Source organism: Scleropages formosus, chromosome 16 (assembly GCF_900964775.1).
Source record: "Scleropages formosus chromosome 16, fSclFor1.1, whole genome shotgun sequence".
Lineage (NCBI taxonomy): Eukaryota > Metazoa > Chordata > Actinopteri > Osteoglossiformes > Osteoglossidae > Scleropages > Scleropages formosus.
The window spans coordinates 2,353,434-2,371,278 of NC_041821.1; the positions used below are offsets into that span (position 1 = coordinate 2,353,434).

A 17,845-nucleotide genomic window follows, 5' to 3' on the forward strand; every position below is an offset into this window, starting at 1 on the left:
ACTGATTCTAGAAGTTTTAGCAATGCATATTTCATTAAAACAATTCCAGTTGCGTAGTTTTCTCAAGTGTACAAGCAGACTCCTCTTCTGCACTTCTAAAGGCGCTTGTCCCGTAGTGACTGAACCCTCTAGTGGCTCACATTAATTAAATGTGGGTTCTATTTGTTGTCCCACCTGCAACACGGTTCTAATGCTGAGGGTGGGAAGCATGCCGAGAAGCACTTTTTAAAAACAAACACTACTGCAAGTTTAGCACTACACCAAGAGGCTGACCCATTCAACCTTCAGCAGAGCTGTCCTCACCTTTAGCTCGTTGTTTAACCCTTCATGCTTCTGCCTCTCCAGTTTAGTTTGTTGAAAGTGCTGAGATAGGACGAGAGTGACCTCTTCAAAGGGCTGTGCACTCTGAGTCAGACCATGACTAAACAGGGTGAGGATGTGTCTGGATCTGGAGATGAACGGGTGGCTTTGACTTTATCTAAAATGTTTGCTGTCCCGCAGTAATGTTGATACACGTAGAGAATGGAGGGTGTTCTTGGAACAGATCATTTTCATTTATTGCTCACCAAACACAGTGCATCCTTCCTATGCATAGGTTCAATGCTTCTTTTGTCTTCCTAAGCTGTAGCAGGAAATCTGTCCATATACCTTTGCGTAGCTTTTAAAAACAGCACATGAAGCTTAGCAAGCAGCAGCCCTTCCCTCGTACCAGGGCCAGCAGCTGCACTATTTTTGCAGTTCTGTAAGTTGTGGTTGGCTATTCCTGTCCTGGGCATGTGTGCCATGGATGGGATTGGGTTTCGGAAATCCCTTTTTATGCTAATCAGACGCCGCGCAGTCGTTAAGCGTCCCTTGCGCGGTTTACCCTGGAGTGCTTGTTCCGCCCTGCTCTGCCATTAAACTGGGAGTGAGAATACAGGCCTGCTTTTAAATTTACACTTATAATTAAATTCGGTTGCAGCTTGTTTGGATAGTGTTTTTGTTCTTTCTTGTTTTTGTTCCCTGTTGTTGAGTTTGATTCTAGTTTGATTTGGGCTTGGCTCCAGGCTGCTGGGATATTTTTGTGTAAGCGTCATGACTTGATTTGCGCTGTTGGCAAGATGAGGGGAAGAGGTTCTGCTCTTGGATTATGCTGCTTCCAGGGCCTACCTGCCAGGTGGGCCCAAATGGATTGAGGTGAGCCTGGTGGGACTGCTTGCTTTGGGACCAGGTATAGCTGTGCCCCCCCCCCCCCATTTTGCCACTCACAGAATCCTCTCATGCAAATAGATAAAGGTGCAAATGGAGAGGTCTTCAAAGGGTGGAATCAAGGACCTGCTTCTGCATTAAAATGAATAAACTTGGCTTGACACCCCACATATTATAGCTTTTGCTGTAGCATTTTTTGCATGGTTTATGCTAATCTTTATTTTAAACTGTATTTAATAAGCTGCTTCAAATCACTGCCTTACATCTTAACTGTATAAATTGCTATGGAGAGCTAGTGCTTTTCCAAATGGAATTTGGCCAAAAATAGATTAAGTTCTTTGGGAGAGATTTTAATTTTTTAAAATTTCCCTGTCAGGTCTGGTCACCACAACATCAAGAAAACTGGACCGAGAACAGCAGGATGAGCACATTCTGGAGGTAAGCATGAAATTAAAAATAAATACTTGTGTTATGGGGTTTTCACCAGCAGTGCACCAACTGAGCTTCAGCTGATCATGTAAACATCCAAACCCAAGTGCAGAATGTTGTTCATGCAGAGTTGCTTTAAAATGGCAGGCAGCAATGCCTCGGTGTGGAAACTGCTGCTTTTTCTGTCCACTCCTGTCCTGCTGGAGGAGGCAGGTCTCAGTCTGATGTTTTGCCACTGCCGGAGTACAAAATGGCCAGTGGCAGCTCAGTGGTGCCTTATAATTACACAGTTGCAGGTCTGTTGAATTGTGGTTAATACTGCAGTATTAGTGCAAGCCGCCTGTATTTGTTGTTAATACTTTTTTTGTGCACTTTGCTTGATTGAGTTTAATCTCATCCACAAACTGTGATAGTCAAAAGGGGATTGGTGCTTGTGCTGCCTGGCAAAGGAAAGGATCTTCATGGTGATTTTCACAGTTTATAAATGATTTCTTTCCATTCCAATTTATTTTGTGTCTGCTTCAAAAACAGTTGACATGAGAGACACTGGGAGAATTTTTGTCCACCCTGGGGACAAAAGGGGTTTAAAAAAAGTACAGATCGGTCAGGTGCTGGCAGTCAGACACCTAGATCCTGAAATGAGTAACTCGGCATCGTCACAGGATTATGAGGAAGCCAACACCTTTAATCATGGAGAGGAGCAACTGTGAGTGATAAGGGTGTGAAACTGTTCTGTGAACAGTGCAACGACAGGTGGTTTCAGGAGTCACACCCAAAAAGAGTTCAAAGTTCATAAAAACATGTTTTAAAAAAAAAAAAGCTGCTAGATCAGAACAGAATTGCAGCATGGGAAACGTATCCAATTTTAAGTGGTTGGGTTCCTACTCCATCTGAGTCAAGCATAAGTTTCTGGCTGTTAATTGTGAGCTGGTGACTTTTGCCCCAGTTTCCTACCCACATGGGGTAGAAGTGGATTTCTGTTATGGTTACTATGGAGATTGTAGTACTCTGAAACACTGGTGAGTGCAGGGCAGAGTCCAGCTGGGAGCTTTCTATTGACCAAGGCTCCCCTGGGGCAGGAACCCTTGCGCAGGGGCAGTGCTGTGGGTTTCTAAGGGCAGGCAGCCCCTGATGGAGGACTCCTGCTGGTAGGTGGGAGGGGTTGCCCATGGACCTGTTAAGAAGGCATGTTGAGGGGTGGTTCTCTCTTGGTTGTCATTGGTCAAAATGGCAGGATGGAGGTCAATGATGTTGAAGGCTCTCAGCGGAGGAAACGCAAAAGAACCCTTCAGCCCTAGCTGACAAGGCTATTTAACCACTCTGTCTGAACTTACTGATACATTGTGAAGTTCTTACGATGAAGTTGGGTTTCAGGCTGTTCTCCCCTTACTTTGCTTTCCTCTGACCTCCAATCCAGTCTGAATATCAGATTGCCAGCCTGCTCAGTATATCTTGCATTTACTTGCAGTTAATGTGGTGTTTTTTGGACTGTTTGACATGTGCCTGTGCAGACTGCTGCAGTGTGAAGGTTGTAGTGCAGGACTTGACATTGGTCCCTAAGAGTTTGCAGAGACAGACTGTCCTAACAACCTTGGAGATGTGAAAACAAGCTACACTAAATTAAGAGCCAGCACCAGATCGAATACAGTTGTCTAACTGCTTTCAGAACATCTGCACTTTAATTTGAATAACTCCCATGTGCTTATTAATGGTCTATACAATTAAGCAACATTTACCATATTAAAAAAAAAAAAAACATACTGAAGGGAGGCTGTTGATTTTCATCCGTTTTACTTTAGCAAAACATTTACAGGGTTTCAAAAAAATTCTCTTCGGTTTACTTTTATGAGTGTTTTCAGTGTTCAGGAACTAGTACCTCATTGTGGTTTAAAGAAATGCAAGGCGTGTACAAGCCTCCCTTTCCCTAGATTGTCACTAATGCTTGTTCTGTGTAGGTATCAGAATTTTTACCAAGTACTGAGAGTATTCCCTCTTGATTATCATGAGGGGCAGGAAAATTAAAATTCCATGAAGAGCTGTTAGTAAATATGCATTTTTTTTTACATTCACATTATTAATTTAGATGACGCTTTCCTCCAAAACGACTTAAAATATAAAGCTACCTATCAATTTAGGGTAAGTAACTTGCTCAAGATTAGTATAGCTGGAGGTTGGATTCAAACCTGCAACCTTTAAGTCCAAAGCCGCTCTAACCACTATGTTATCTGCTGCTGTGGTTCCCAAAAGCACAGCAGGACATTCAGAATTCAAGATTCAAGAGTTTGTCATGTGTACAGTAAACCGTTTGTTACACCATACAATGAAATTCTTACTCTGTGAATCCTCTCAGCAGCCTATGACATAAATTCTAAGGACATAAGGAAAGAAAAACACAAGGTGTAAATCACAAATTTACAAAAATTACTATTAGTGCAAAAATGCAAGATACGAGGGGGCGCGGTGGCGCAGTGGGTTGGACCGGGTCCTGCTCTCTGGGAGTTCGAGTCCCGCTTGGGGTTCCTTGCGACGGACTGGCGTCCCATCCTGGGTGTGTCCCCTCCCCCTCCGGCCTTACACCCTGAGTTGCCGGGTTAGGCTCCGGCTCCCCGCGACCCCGTATGGGACTAGCGGTTCAGAAAGTGTGTGTGCGCGTGTGTGTGCAAGATACAAAGTTATATACGTATATAAAGCGTGCAGTGTGCAATGTAAACATGGAAGTTGTACATGTGCAAAGTCCTGCAGCGGTAGATTGGGTCTATTTCCAGCTGAAAGGGGATGTGTATTTGTGTGTGCAAGGTATGCGGAGGTAGTCTGTGGTCTCTGATGTTGTTGGCGTTGTGGATGTGTATGTGTGTAGGAAGGATGGGGGGTAGTTGACACCTCTCAGGCTCAGAGGGTAATCTGTGTCTACCGTGATGGGTGGAGAGGCAGTGGATGGGTGTCGTTCACAAGCCTGATGGCCTGTGGGTAAAAACTGTTTTTCAGCCTTGAAGTTCTGGCTTTAACACTCCTGTAGCGTCTGCCTGATGGTAAGGGTGTGAAGAGACTGTGCTGGGGATGACTGTTGTCCTTGATGATGTTAATGGCGCTCTTGATGGTTCTGACTTGATATAGGCTCTCTAGTGATGGTAACATAGCTGCATAAGGCAATGCCTTCAGTTTCACTCGCTGATTGACTGACTGACAGCTATACTGGGGAGCTACCAAGTGAAAGGGGAATTACATATGGATATGGAGTCAGCCATCATCTCTAAAATAGCTTTTTTTTAGTTTGTCTAACCATATATGTGTTTAAAATAGTTTAATTATTTGTATAACAAATGTCTAGTTGTACATCTATGCCCAGAAATTCATTTTCTTTTAAAGAAAACCTTTAAAAAAATTTCAAGTTTGACTTAAGTTGTTAATTTTCACCCCAAAGGTCACAGTGACCGACCACGGGACTCCCGCCAGGTCCACAGTGGTCCGGGTCATTGTGCACGTGTTGGACGAGAACGACAACCGGCCACAGTTCCTGGAGAAGATCTATAAGATCAAGCTTCCGGAGCGGGAGAAGCCGGAACGGGAGCGGACTTCTCGCCGTGAGCCTGTCTACAGGGTTGTGGCTTCAGATCGGGATGAGGGTCCCAATGCAGAGATCTCCTACAGCATTGAGGAAGGGGACGAGCATGGAAAGTTCTTCATCGAGCCAAAGACTGGATTGGTGTCTTCTAAAAAGTACTCGTCAGCTGGAGAGTATGACATTCTCACTGTGAGTATGCTTTCTTACTTTAAGCATTTGCTTAGCGGCAAGTTTTGTCCACAGCTTAAGGGCAAGTTATTTGTCATCATCTGCAGATCAAAGCGGTGGACAATGGACGCCCCCAGAAGTGGTCCACCTGTCGGCTGCACCTTGAATGGATTCCCAAACCCAAACCGTCCGCCCAGCCGCTAGCCTTTGATGAGCCATCCTTCTCCTTCTCTGTTATGGAGAGTGATCCCGTGGCCCACATGGTGGGAGTCATCACGACCGAACCCGTAGACACACCTGTCTGGTTCGAGATCACAGGTATCCTTGCTGCAGATTTGCCCATCCCTTCCTTTGTACCCACTGCTTGCTGAGAGTAGAGGGAAGCAGGACCTTACCACTTTCTGCAAAGTGTTGTGTTTTTAATTGGCTTACTTCATTAGATTCACACATTGTGTGGCTTAGCACACAATTGTACCTGATCTGAAGTGTGAGCCTGTGAACGGCTAAAACCTTCTGTGTTGCTGCTAATCTGTCTCCCTGCATGGCATGTGACTCAATGAGTTTTCCTTGTACTCAGTGCTTTTCTCCTCCTTGTAACCTGCCTTCCTTGACTGACAGCTCTCTCTCTCTTTCTCTCCTGTGTTTTTGTGCTTTTTGCCTCTTTTTTTTTTTTTTTTTTTTTTTTTTTTTCTGGAACATTTTTTTTATTCTGTTTTTGTTTCATTTAATTGGATTGGCAAGGAGACACTCAGGCTAAAGAAGTGTTCTCCATCGTTCAGATGGCTTGTGACCTGAACTGTACAGCAGAAGGTATCTTCTGTGATCTCAGAATCTGCTGCTCTTGTGTTCTAAGAGACCTGTTTGAACGGTTGTGATCATGTGACCTTGTGTGGTGCCTGTGAAATGTAGTGGCTGCATCAGTGTGACTAAACTGGTGGTCCCTCCACTACTTCCTAAACTTTGGGTTTTCAGAACCTCTCTTTTTACTTATCTTAACATTTATATAGCAGCTGTACACATATCATGTTGGTATTGATGTGCCCTTCGTGTCATGCTATTTTTTACTGCATAGTTGAATTTGTTTGCCACTGTCAGCCATAAGCTCTCAGATATGTAGTCATGTGCGTATTTCCCAAAAAGTGCACAACACTCACTTGGTGTCCTTTTCCCCCTTCCTATATGGGGAAACCAGGAGGTAACCACGACAGCCGTTTTGACGTGGGCAAGGGCAGTGGAACGATCATCGTGGCCAGGCCACTGGATGCCGAGCAGCGGTCCAGTTATAACCTGACTGTGGAAGCCACAGACGGAACCAGATCTGTTAGCACCCAGGTAATTCGCTCACCGATGAAATGTGCAGGGAAGGTGAATTTGTTCCAGATCTTTCTTTGATCACCCATGTTATGTAATGAGGCCAACTGATTACAGCTAACTGCAGGGAAAAAAATAACCAGTTAAAGGTGTTTTTGTCTTTTTGTATTTGTTTGTCTTGCGACTTGCTCTTAGTCCATGGAGTGTTTCTCGGTTTACATGTTGCAGCTGCCCTTCTATCAAGTTTACAAGACTAGATTTCTTCAAACAAGCTAATGGGAAAAATAAGTGCCTTCCAAGTTAATGGACACCCTTGCTTCATGTTCTTTTAGTATTTCTTAGTGATTCATCAGATTATTTAGCATGAGTCATTGTTGGCTTCTTGCATCGTTTCACCTTTTGTGCCTACCTTCATCGTAGCTTGAATTCTTCAGGTCCTTCATAACAAAGACAGACATTCCCAGAAGCCCTTGCTGCAGGGCAGCTTGCTGGCAGTGTGTGTAGGGGTTAGGTGAGCATGGCACAATTAGTCACACTGTTCCTTAAGCAAACTCCAGAGTAAAAATTGTAGAATTTATTCAAGTTCTTGTTTTAATTTCCAGTCCTCCCCAGGCAGCAAGTGATGTGCAAATTTTTTGGCATTTCTCAGGTCCAGTGCCACCTTTCCAGCTTCAACGTGATTCTACATTGAAATTTTGGGTTATGAAATGTAACTTTTCATTTTTTCCTTTTCTGCAGCAAAAACTGAGAAGTAAATACCAGACAGATTGAGTGAACGAAAGCTCTTTTTTATAACAAACCAGTTTAGCAGCATAACTTAATCCAAATGAGTGTTTCTGTAACAGTGAGAACATTTTGGATTGTGTCCCCTTGTTCACTTTTTTTTCCTTCAAATCCACATTTCATATCCTTGTGATCTTTGTTTAGCTGTGTTCTTGGCTTCAGACTTCTCATTTTCCTCATCTGCAAATGTAATGGTCTTTATCACACACACACACACACACACACACACACACACATTTTCAGAACTGCTTGTCCCTTACGGGGTCACAGGGAACCGGAGCCTACCCAGCAACACAGGGCGTAAGGCCAGAGGGGGAAGGGGACACACCCAGGACGGGACGCCAGTCCGCCACAAGGCACCCCAAGCGGGACTTGAACCCCAGACCCACCAGAGAGCAGGACTGCGGTCCAACCCACTGCGCCACCGCACCCCCATTTGGTCTTTATCAACTCCTCAAAAATGTTATGTAAAATTTATATGGAACTTCATGGCTGAGAAGAAGAATAGCAGGCTGGGAGTTGTGAACCTGCATTCCATGGCTCATGTATGGTCTCTTTGAGTTATTACCCTCTTGGTGTCCCTTCTTGTGAGCATAACGTGGCATATTTGTATCAGGATGAGGTGACTGCTGGCAGCAGACCAGTGATCATGTGTAGTCTGCTGGTAAGCTACTCCACCATGGTTTCTTTGTAGGCAGGAATCCAAGGAACCAGGTCCACCTTTACTGTGATGCAGAGTGCCTGTTTCTGTGGTACATTGCTCCCACCATTACTCCAGTGCTGTCCTGAAACAGAGGCGGGTCCCTCAACTCCCCCATGCCACTGCAGAACTGGCACTGCCACAGCTAACATACCACACACCCTTTTCAGTGTCAGGTACCCATTAGTGAGGAGCAAAGCCTTATTGTGTTGCCCAGTGTTCATTCATTAGAGATTATCCACACTCCAGGATGGAGAATGCAGAAAATGGCTAATGGGGAGTGTCGCCCCCTGGTGTCTGCTGAGGGTTTGGTGCTACAAGAGCAAAACAAGTTTGAGAAGGAATGTGTGTCTCTGTCTTCTAGGCATGTAAAACCAGGAGGCTCAGTAAATTCACACATTTATGGGTACCTTTTTTATGAAGCTGTAAAAATGGCAGGCTGTGGTTGCAGTGTTTTTGTACTCTGCCTTTTGGGCTTTTGTTTAGTAATATTGTTTGTTGTCTTTACATTTACTTATTTAGGAGATGCTTTTCTCCAAAGCAACTTCCAATGAGCTCTGTGTAGTGTTATCAGCCCACACACCTTATTCACCAAGGTGACTTACACTGCTAGATACACTACTTACAATGGGTCACTCATCCATGCATCAACAGAACACACACACTCTCTCTATCACTCACACACTATGGGTGAACCTGAACAGCATGTGTTTGGACTGTGGGAGGAAACCAGAGCAACTGGAGAAAACCTGCACAGACACAGGGAGAACATGTATACTCCACACAGGCCGAGCAGGGATTGAACCCACGTCCCCTCGCACCAGCCAGGCGCTATGAGACAGCAGCGCTACTCACTGTGCCAACATGCCACCCTTAAAAATTACAGGTTCAGCTCTTGCCCTCTGTAAATATCAATTTCTCAAACAGTTGATATGAAGAGAATAAGCCAGTTTGTGTGTTGGCTTATAAGTTGTGTCTTGGTAAATTGAAAGTTCTTTTAACCTTTTATTACAGCTTGACCAGTCTGTACTTTTTTTTTTTTAAATCTTAGATGGATCGTAAATGTCATATTGAACAGAATTGAAGAGACAAACATTGGGGAAAAGGCTTCGAGAGAAAACATTTTCCCCACCACCTGTATAATTTAGTTGTGTGACAGTCTGTTTTTTTTTTTTTTTTTTAACTTGTTTCTTGAGAATTGCTAATACTGATAATATGGTTTCTTTTCTTGAACAGTATGTATTCTTGTGAGGCCAAGTCACATAGAATCAAAGCTAAAACAGTTGATTTAGCAAGGCAGAATTTTGCCAGCCTTCAGTCAGTGCTGGAGCTGTGATGGAACGCTCACAGCGGCTCTCTCTGCAATAGGTCTCCATCCGCATCATCGACACCAACAACCACCGGCCCCAATTCTCCCAGCCCAAGTATGAGATCAGCGTCCCTGAGGACACGGCACCCGAGACTGCGGTCCTACGGGTCAGCGCTACCGACCGAGATGAGAAGAACAAGCTGACATACACACTACTGAGCAGCACTGACCCGTTCAGTCTGAGGAAATTCCGTCTGGAGCCTGGGACGGGTGTTCTCTACACCACTGAGCACCTAGATCATGAGACCATGCGACGACACATCCTGACTGTGATGGTATGTTCTTTAAACACCATCTCTCGAAAACACATCTTCTGTTTGTTGTCATACCCTGAATGTTCCATTCTGTGCCCTTTATACTCGCTGGCTATGGACTTGTTCAAGAAATGGAAAAAACAAAATCACTGTGTAGGCAAACAGGCATTTATGCAAGTCATTTTTTAACTTACAGGTGCGTGACCAGGACATTCCAGTGAAGAGGAACCTTGTGAGAGTAATCATAAATGTGGAGGATGCCAATGACAACGCACCATGGTTCACAAGTTCTGCCTATTTGGGCCGTGTGTTTGAGTCCGCCTCTGTGGGTTCTGCTGTACTGCAGGTCACTGCTCGCGACAAAGACACAGGCCGCAATGCCGAGATCATCTACAGCATAGAGTCAGGTACACCTCTCTGTGGTCCCCTCAAGGGGATAGATGCTGTGTATAGGGATAATGACATTGACTGGAGCCTAGAAAACTGCAGTATGCAGTTGCATCAGTTTGCTGGTGATTAGTCAGTCCCCTGTATTTAGTAGTGTTAAAAAAGCTGTTAATTACTTCCGTCACTTATCACATCTTAAATACAGAAGTCTGCTGTTTACATGATCCCTGGCCAGAATTATGCTAATGGGAGCTGGTGGTCTCAGCTTTGTTCGTTCTTAATATCCTAATGGTTTAATTTAATTTGTCTCAAGAGGATGAAATTACACTGATTTTAATTGCATAGATCCCCGTTTCCCTGTAGAATGAAAATCAATACTTGAACTAATGTGGTAATCCATCTTTTGTTTTTTGTTTTTTCCTTCTTTTTCAACAGGAAATGTTGCGAATTCATTTGCTATTGACCCTGTCCTTGGCACGATAATGGTCGCGAAGGAGCTTGATCGCAGCAGCAAGAACCAATTTGATCTGGTTGTGAAGGCTACTGATAAAGGACTTCCTCCACTGAGTGCAGTGACAACCATCCAGATTATGGTAACAGTATCTGATAATGCCGTACCTAGATTCACCAGTAAGGAGTTCTCTGCTGAGGTCAGTGAAACAGCTCTGCCTGGAACATTTGTAAGTTTAGCCACAGCGTCCAGCCAGTCTTCCGTCTTCTACCAGATAAAAGGTGGAAACGTGGACAGTGCTTTCGATATTAATCCCAACTCTGGTGTGGTGGTCACTCAGAAGATTTTGGACTTTGAGACATTGCCTTCATACAGGCTGGTAGTGCAGGGGACCAGCATGGCTGGCCTGGCCAGTAACACAACGCTCTTAATACACCTGAAGGACGAAAATGACAACGCTCCGGTCTTCATGGAGCGTGAATTCAAAGGTGTGGTCAGTGAGTCAGCCCCAGTAAACACCATGGTTCTCACAGGAGACAACTCTCCATTGGTGATCCGGGCCACAGATGCAGACAGAGACTCCAATGCAATGTTGGTCTATCAGATTGTGGAGCCATTTGCCCACAACTACTTTGCCATTGACTCCAGCACAGGAGCTATAAGGACCATCGCTGTGCTAGACTATGAAGACAGGAGCTTGTTTCGCTTCACCGTGCAGGTTCACGACATGGGAATGCCACGTTTATTTGCTGAGACAGCAGCCAATGTGACAGTCCTAGTCAGAGACATCAATGACTGCTCTCCACAATTCAGCCAACCCCTGTATGAGGCTTCTGTCATCTTGCCAACTTACAAAGGTGTCCAAGTGATTGCGATAAATGCCACCGATGCGGACTCTGGGCCAAATTCCAAGCTTTTCTTCTCCATTTCGGGCGGCAACATTGGCGATAAATTCAGGATGGATCCGAACACAGGTATAATTTCCATTCAGAATGTCACCCAGCTCAGAAGCAGATACGAGTTGCGAGTAAGGGTTTCTGATGGAAGGTTTGCCAACATGACCTCAGTAAAAATAAATGTGGGGGAGAACAAGGAGAGCAGCCTGAAGTTTACTCAGGAGTTATACACAGCCTCTGTTCGTGAAAACTCAGCAGAGAACAAGACTGTTGCTATCATTGCTGCTGTGGGGAACCGTGTGAATGAGCCAATGTTTTATGCTATACTGAATCCTGACAGGAGGTTTAAGATTGGCCATACGTCTGGGGTGCTCTCCACTACAGGCATACCATTTGACCGCGAAGAGCAGAACTCATTTGATATTGTTGTGCAGGTGACAAAGGAAGACAGATCATCTGGGGTGGCCCACGTTCTTGTAAAGGTGACCATTGAAGATGAGAATGACAATGAGCCAGCGTTTGTCAATTTGCCGTACCACGCTCTAGTGCAGATGGAGGCAGAAGTGGGTCAGGTCATCAGGCAGGTGACTGCAGTGGACAGAGATGTTGGCAGGAATGCTGAGATCCATTACCACCTCACCGAACATCACAAGCATTTCCAGATAAGTCCATCAGGTGAAATTTCTTTAAAGAGGAGGTTGGAAAAGGATGCTCTCAACACAGAGTTTGTAATTTCTGTCATGGCCAAAGATGGAGGGGATCCAGCCCTTTCATCAGTGGTCGAGGTGTCCATAAGAGTTGTGGACAGAGCTGTTCCCATGTTTGAAAAGCCCTTTTACAGCATAGAAATTCCAGAGAACATACCACTACGTGCTCCAGTAGTCCACGTCCAGGCCAGTGACTCTGAGGGACCCCGAGTTGTGTACACCATAGAAGAAGGAGATCCACTCAGCCAGTTTTCCATCAGCTTCAACACTGGGGTCATACATGTATTCAAACCACTAGATTTTGAAATGCACCCTGCCTATAAGTTAAGTGTGAGAGCAACAGACTCTCTGACTGGGGCACATGCTGAGGTTTTTGTGGACATTATTCTGGAAGATGTCAATGATAATAACCCAGTGTTTCAGTCAAACCAGTACAACGTAAGCCTCTCGGAGGCCTCTACCCCTGGCACATCTGTGTTGCAGGTGACCGCTACAGACTTGGACTCGGGCAACAACAAATTAATTTCATATCAGCTAGTTGAAGATGCAGGAAAGAATACCAGTTATTTCACCATTGATTGGGACAGCGGTATTATCTGGACAGCCCACATGTTGGACTTCGAGGAGGCATCTCGACATGAGTTGATTGTGAGGGCTGTGGATGCTGGAGTCCCTGCTCTTTCCAGCGAAGTGACTGTGACAATTTACTTGACAGATGTCAATGACAATGCTCCTGTCTTCACCCAGCAGTTATACAATGCTACTGTCAGTGAACTTGCTTCTCGTGGGCATTTTGTCACACAAGTGCAGGCTTCTGATCCGGATCGTTCTGATGTGGGAAAACTGGAGTTCTCCATCGTCACTGGAAACGAGGACCAAAACTTTGCCATTGACCGGGAAACTGGTGCAATTTTTATTTCAAATCATCGCAAGGTGCAAATGGAATCGAGTTATGATCTGGAAGTGTCTGTGTCTGACGGAGTGTTCAGAAGCTCAGTTGTGGTCACGATTGTAGTCACTGGTGCCAACTTTCACAGCCCTTCTTTTACTCAGATGGAATATGTGGTAGAACTTGTGGAGAATTCCCCAGTTGGCACACTGATTGCAGAAACCAAAGCCATTGACCCCGACTCGGGCACCTATGGACAGGTGTCATACTACATTGTGAATGACTTTGCCAGAGACAAATTTTCTGTTAACGACAACGGAGAGGTTTATGCTCTTGAGGTCCTAGACCGCGAGAACCTAAAAGAGAAGGTTATCTCTGTAAGTTTGATGGCTAAAGATGGGGGTGGAAAGGTGGGATTTTGCATTGTTAATGTCGTCCTAACTGACATCAACGATAATGCCCCACAATTTAGGGCAGCAGAATACAGAGCAAACGTTGCATCAGATGTTCTAAGGGGAACCACAGTGTTGAGGGTCGCAGCATCTGACATGGATGAAGGCAGCAATGCTGACATTACCTACACCATTGAGGCCGAGGTAGAAAATGTAGTGGAAAACTTTGAGATCCATCCCTACAGCGGTGCCATTGTAACGAGGGAAAGCCTCATTGGACTTGAAAATGACCTTTACACATTCTATGTCAGGGCGAAGGATGCAGGGAATCCACCAAAACAGTCTGTTGTACCTGTGTACATCCAAATACTGGCTCCTGAAGTTCCTGTGCCAAAGTTTGTTGAACCTCACTATAGGTTTGCATTAGCTGAAGACCTGTCAGTGGGGTCAGAGATTGATGTTATTCAAGCAGAGAGTGAACAACCTGTTGTGTATAGCCTTGTCAGAGGAAACACTCCTGAGAGCAATCAGGATGAGGTTTTTGTTGTTGACCGAGACACTGGCAGTCTGAAACTGGAGAAGAACCTTGACCATGAAACGACCAAGTGGTACCAGCTCACATTGCTGGCACAAAGCATCCACGAAGGCATTGAAACTGTGTCCTCTGTGGACATTAGCATTCAGGTGAAGGACATCAATGACAATACCCCCTTCTTTGAGTCCAACCCTTACAAGGCAATTGTGGTGGAGAACCTGCCAGGGGGCACCCCAGTGATCCAGGTGAAGGCCAACGATCGGGACTCTGGTACAAACGGACAAGTTGTTTACAGCCTGGACCAGAAACAGGAGACTGAAGAAATCGCAGAGCTGTTTGCCATTAATGGCGAGAATGGCTGGCTGACCACCCTGAAAGAGCTGGACCGGGAGAGGCGGAGCACATACACCGTGGCCCTAATAGCCACCGACAGAGGAGAGAAGAGACAGCTGATTGCCAGCACCAAAGTGGAGGTGACTGTGGCTGACGTTAATGACAACCCACCGCGTTTTACAGCCAAGGTCTATAAAGGTACCGTGAGTGAAGATGATCCCCCACCCAGCGGAGTCATTGCCATTCTCAGCACCACTGATGACGATACAGAGGACATGAACAAGCAAGTTAGTTACTTTATAACAGGTCAGTGCACTGTCTTCCTTTTGGAAGTCACAATGTTGATATGTGTTCTCTACATGCCTCATAAACAGTAATTTACATTACATTTACATTTAATTAATTTAGCAGACGCTTTTCTCCAGAGCGACGTACATCTCATAGAAAACACAATATGTGCATTACCTTAGGAGAAAGACATAGTTGCAGATGTGTGATTAAGCACGGTTAGTTCCTTTCACCATGTGCACCAATGTTCATCACACAAGTAGCTGCATAAAACTTTACCAGAATATCAACGATTTCTAATCACCTTCCTAGATGTTTTTTTGAAATGCATGTACAGTAAACATTTGTTACGTTGCAGGAGTAGCTGTGTAAGGGATTGATCCAGGCATTACCTTAAAGTTATAGTGCATGAACATTTATACCTTGCATGAACTTAAGAGATCATGGGTGAAGTGAGTCTAGAGGAGGTGAGTGTTAAGACCCTTTTTAAATGTGGGTGAAGATTTGGCAGTTCTGAATGGGGTCGGGGGGGCCGGGGGTGTTCCACCACGACAGAGCCACAACCGAGAACCTCAGTGCTTTACCTTTCATGCGTGGCACCACCAAGCTGGCAGAAGTAGATGAGCGTAGCGGTCTGGTTGGGATGTAGCGGATAATCAAGTCTTGTAGATAGCTGGGAGCAGTTCTGTTGATGCATTTGCAGGCTATAACCAGGGTCTTGATTGATCCGGGCAGCTATAGGAAGCCAGTGCAGAGAAACGAGTAGAATGCTTCGGCAAGTCAAACACAACTCGGGCAGCAGCAGCGTTCTGTATCGGCTGTAGAGGTTTCATGCCAGTAGCGGGAAGGCCACGCGAGAGAGCTGCAGTATCCAGATGGGATGTCAGCATGGCCTGTAGTTAGGCAGAGTCGGTTGTGAGGTAAGGACGGATCCTGCGGGTGTTATGCAGGATGTATCCGCAGGTCCGGGTTGCGGCTTCGGTGTGCTGAGAGAAAGATAGTCACGATAGACTCGAGTCTCTCAGACTCTTAGCCGAGGAGGTCGGCAAAATGAGCGAGTTGTCCAGTTTGATCAAGAGAACGTGCGAGGAAGACGGGCCAGCTGGGAGGTGTAGGATCTCTGTTTTGGAGAGGTTGAGTTGGAGGCGACGATCAGACATCCGTGCGGAGATGTTCGACAGGCAGGCAGCAATGCACGCGGAAATGTCCGATGCTCGAGGTGGACAGGAGAGGAAGAGCTGCGTATCATCAGCGTAGCGGTGGCATTTTAATCCATAGTAGTCAATGACAGGGCCAAGGGAGGAGAAGTAGATCGAGAAGAGCAGAGGGCCCAGTACCAAGCCCTGCAGGACACCAGTTGAAAGAGGCAGAGAAGAAGAATGGGAGCCCAGTCAGACCACTTGATAGAATCTGTCAGATAGGTGGGACTCGAACTATCTTAGTGCCATTCCTTTGGTCCCAAGGTGGCTTAGTAGAAGATCCCTAGAAGGCTTATTACATTAAAAGTAAATTAGCTGAAAGCACGAGTTAAGTATTTGAGTCGTTGAAGAAAAAAAATAACTCGTTCTCTCAAAAGTCTTAAACTGACTGGGCACATGCAAAACCTCTGGTGCTAATTAAGTTGTGCACACATCTGTTCCAAGTGTAATACTTTGAGATGTAATAAACAAGAATTGCTATATTTACAGCTGCGCACGTCTCTTAAGACAAATTGAGGCAAATGGAATCAATGATAATGGAGGGAGGTGAAGAGGTGAAAAGCAGGCTTTTCTCCATGTCAGGGTTCCCTGAGTGTGTGTGTTTGAAATCATTTTTAGGATTGTTGATTTTGTCACCACAATATACAGTAATGGGCAAGGAATGTGCAGAAAATTGAAAGTGTTTTGTTCTAGAGGAGGGCACGGTGGCGCAGCAGGTTTGGTTGGGTCCTGCTCTCTGGTGGGTCTGGGGTTTGAGTCCCAGTTGGGGTGCCATGTAACGGACTGGCGTCCCGTCCTGGGTGTGTGTGTGTGTGTGTGTGTGTGTGTGTGTGTGTCCGGCCTTGCACCCTGTGTTGCCGGGTTAGGCTCCGGCTCGCCATGACTCCGCTTGGGACAAGTGGTTTCAGACTCTGTGTGTGTGTGTGTGTTTTGTTCCAGAAGTGTATGAACTTTGGCTCAGGCTGGAAATAGATTGTAATTTGTGCCCTGGGTGCTTTCCTAGGTTTTGGGCAGGTGGGTCCTATTTAGAACTTTCACAGTAGCTGATGGCTGTACATGCAGAACATTTTACAGACTAGGTATCATGGACCATGCAGACCCTTGGTTTCTACAGCATTTTGTGCCACTGCTTATTTCAGGAGGGGATCCGCTGGGACAGTTTGCCGTCGAGCATGTCCAGAGGGAGTGGAAGGTGTCTGTCAGGAAGCCCCTGGACCGGGAGCAGAAGGACCATTATCTGCTGAACATCACTGCCTCTGATGGCACTTTCATGGCCAAGGCTGTGGTGGAAGTGAAGGTACTGGACGCCAATGATAACAGCCCTGTTTGTAAGAAGGTGAGTTCTCCTACCTCCTCTGTACTGTCATGTTTGCAATTTTTCCCATCTTGAAGAATACGATATAGTTTGTCATAGTGATGAGAAAGTCTGAGCGATCCTCTTATCCTGCAGATGCGGTATGAGGAGTCCGTCTCTGAGGATGCCTCAGCAGGCAGGCTGGTGCTGCAAGTATCTGCCACAGATGCAGACATTCGCTCCAATGGACAGATCTCCTATGAGCTCAGCGGATCTGGGTCTGAGAAATTCAGCATGGACTCGGAAACAGGTAAGTAAGCTTTGTCTTTGATTGTTTGTGAACTAGAGCAGGAAAACCAGGAGCAATTTTAGTGTAAGTACCTTGCTCAGAGGTACTACAGTAAGAGGTGGGAATTGGGAGTAGCTCTAACTACTACGCTACCAGCTGTTTTTGACGCTGCGGAGAAGACCCCATAGTATGCTATAGCAGTCCAAAGAGAATGTAGTTTACGTTTTGTGATCGTATGTTGGCGCTGAGAACTTGACACCATCTCGTAGGATGAGATGTTTATCATGGCTTTACATGGAATAAGCAGAGCAGAGGTCTGTCCTCACAAATGTTTGCATTTCGCTTGAGCTGAGCATGGTTGACTGGGTTCATCAGAGATTTTAAGCAGTAAACAAGTTTTGTTGGGACCCAACAGTCTGTA

General features: G+C 45.5%; 1 protein-coding gene across 9 annotated transcripts in view; it reads left to right on the forward strand.

Moving 5' to 3' along the window:
• The window catches only part of fat1a (FAT atypical cadherin 1a), a 52,573-nt gene that overhangs the window by 20,411 nt on the left and 14,317 nt on the right, over nt 1-17,845 (forward strand). For 7 of the 9 annotated variants that reach the window (XR_001965296.2, XR_001965297.2, XR_001965298.2 and 4 more), the window contains exons 4-13: nt 1,565-1,626; nt 5,039-5,368; nt 5,455-5,665; nt 6,089-6,157; nt 6,540-6,679; nt 9,510-9,785; nt 9,961-10,171; nt 10,587-14,660; nt 16,981-17,177; nt 17,292-17,445. Coding sequence is in view for 5 of the 9 variants with exons in the window: in XM_018735799.2 (XP_018591315.2) it covers nt 1,565-1,626; nt 5,039-5,368; nt 5,455-5,665; nt 6,089-6,157; nt 6,540-6,679; nt 9,510-9,785; nt 9,961-10,171; nt 10,587-14,660; nt 16,981-17,177; nt 17,292-17,445 (5,724 nt within the window). In the remaining 4 variants the exon portion in view is untranslated. The remainder of the gene's footprint in view (nt 1-1,564; nt 1,627-5,038; nt 5,369-5,454; nt 5,666-6,088; nt 6,158-6,539; nt 6,680-9,509; nt 9,786-9,960; nt 10,172-10,586; nt 14,661-16,980; nt 17,178-17,291; nt 17,446-17,845) is intronic. The other 2 variants (XM_018735801.2, XM_018735802.2) reach the window with 1 other exon arrangement.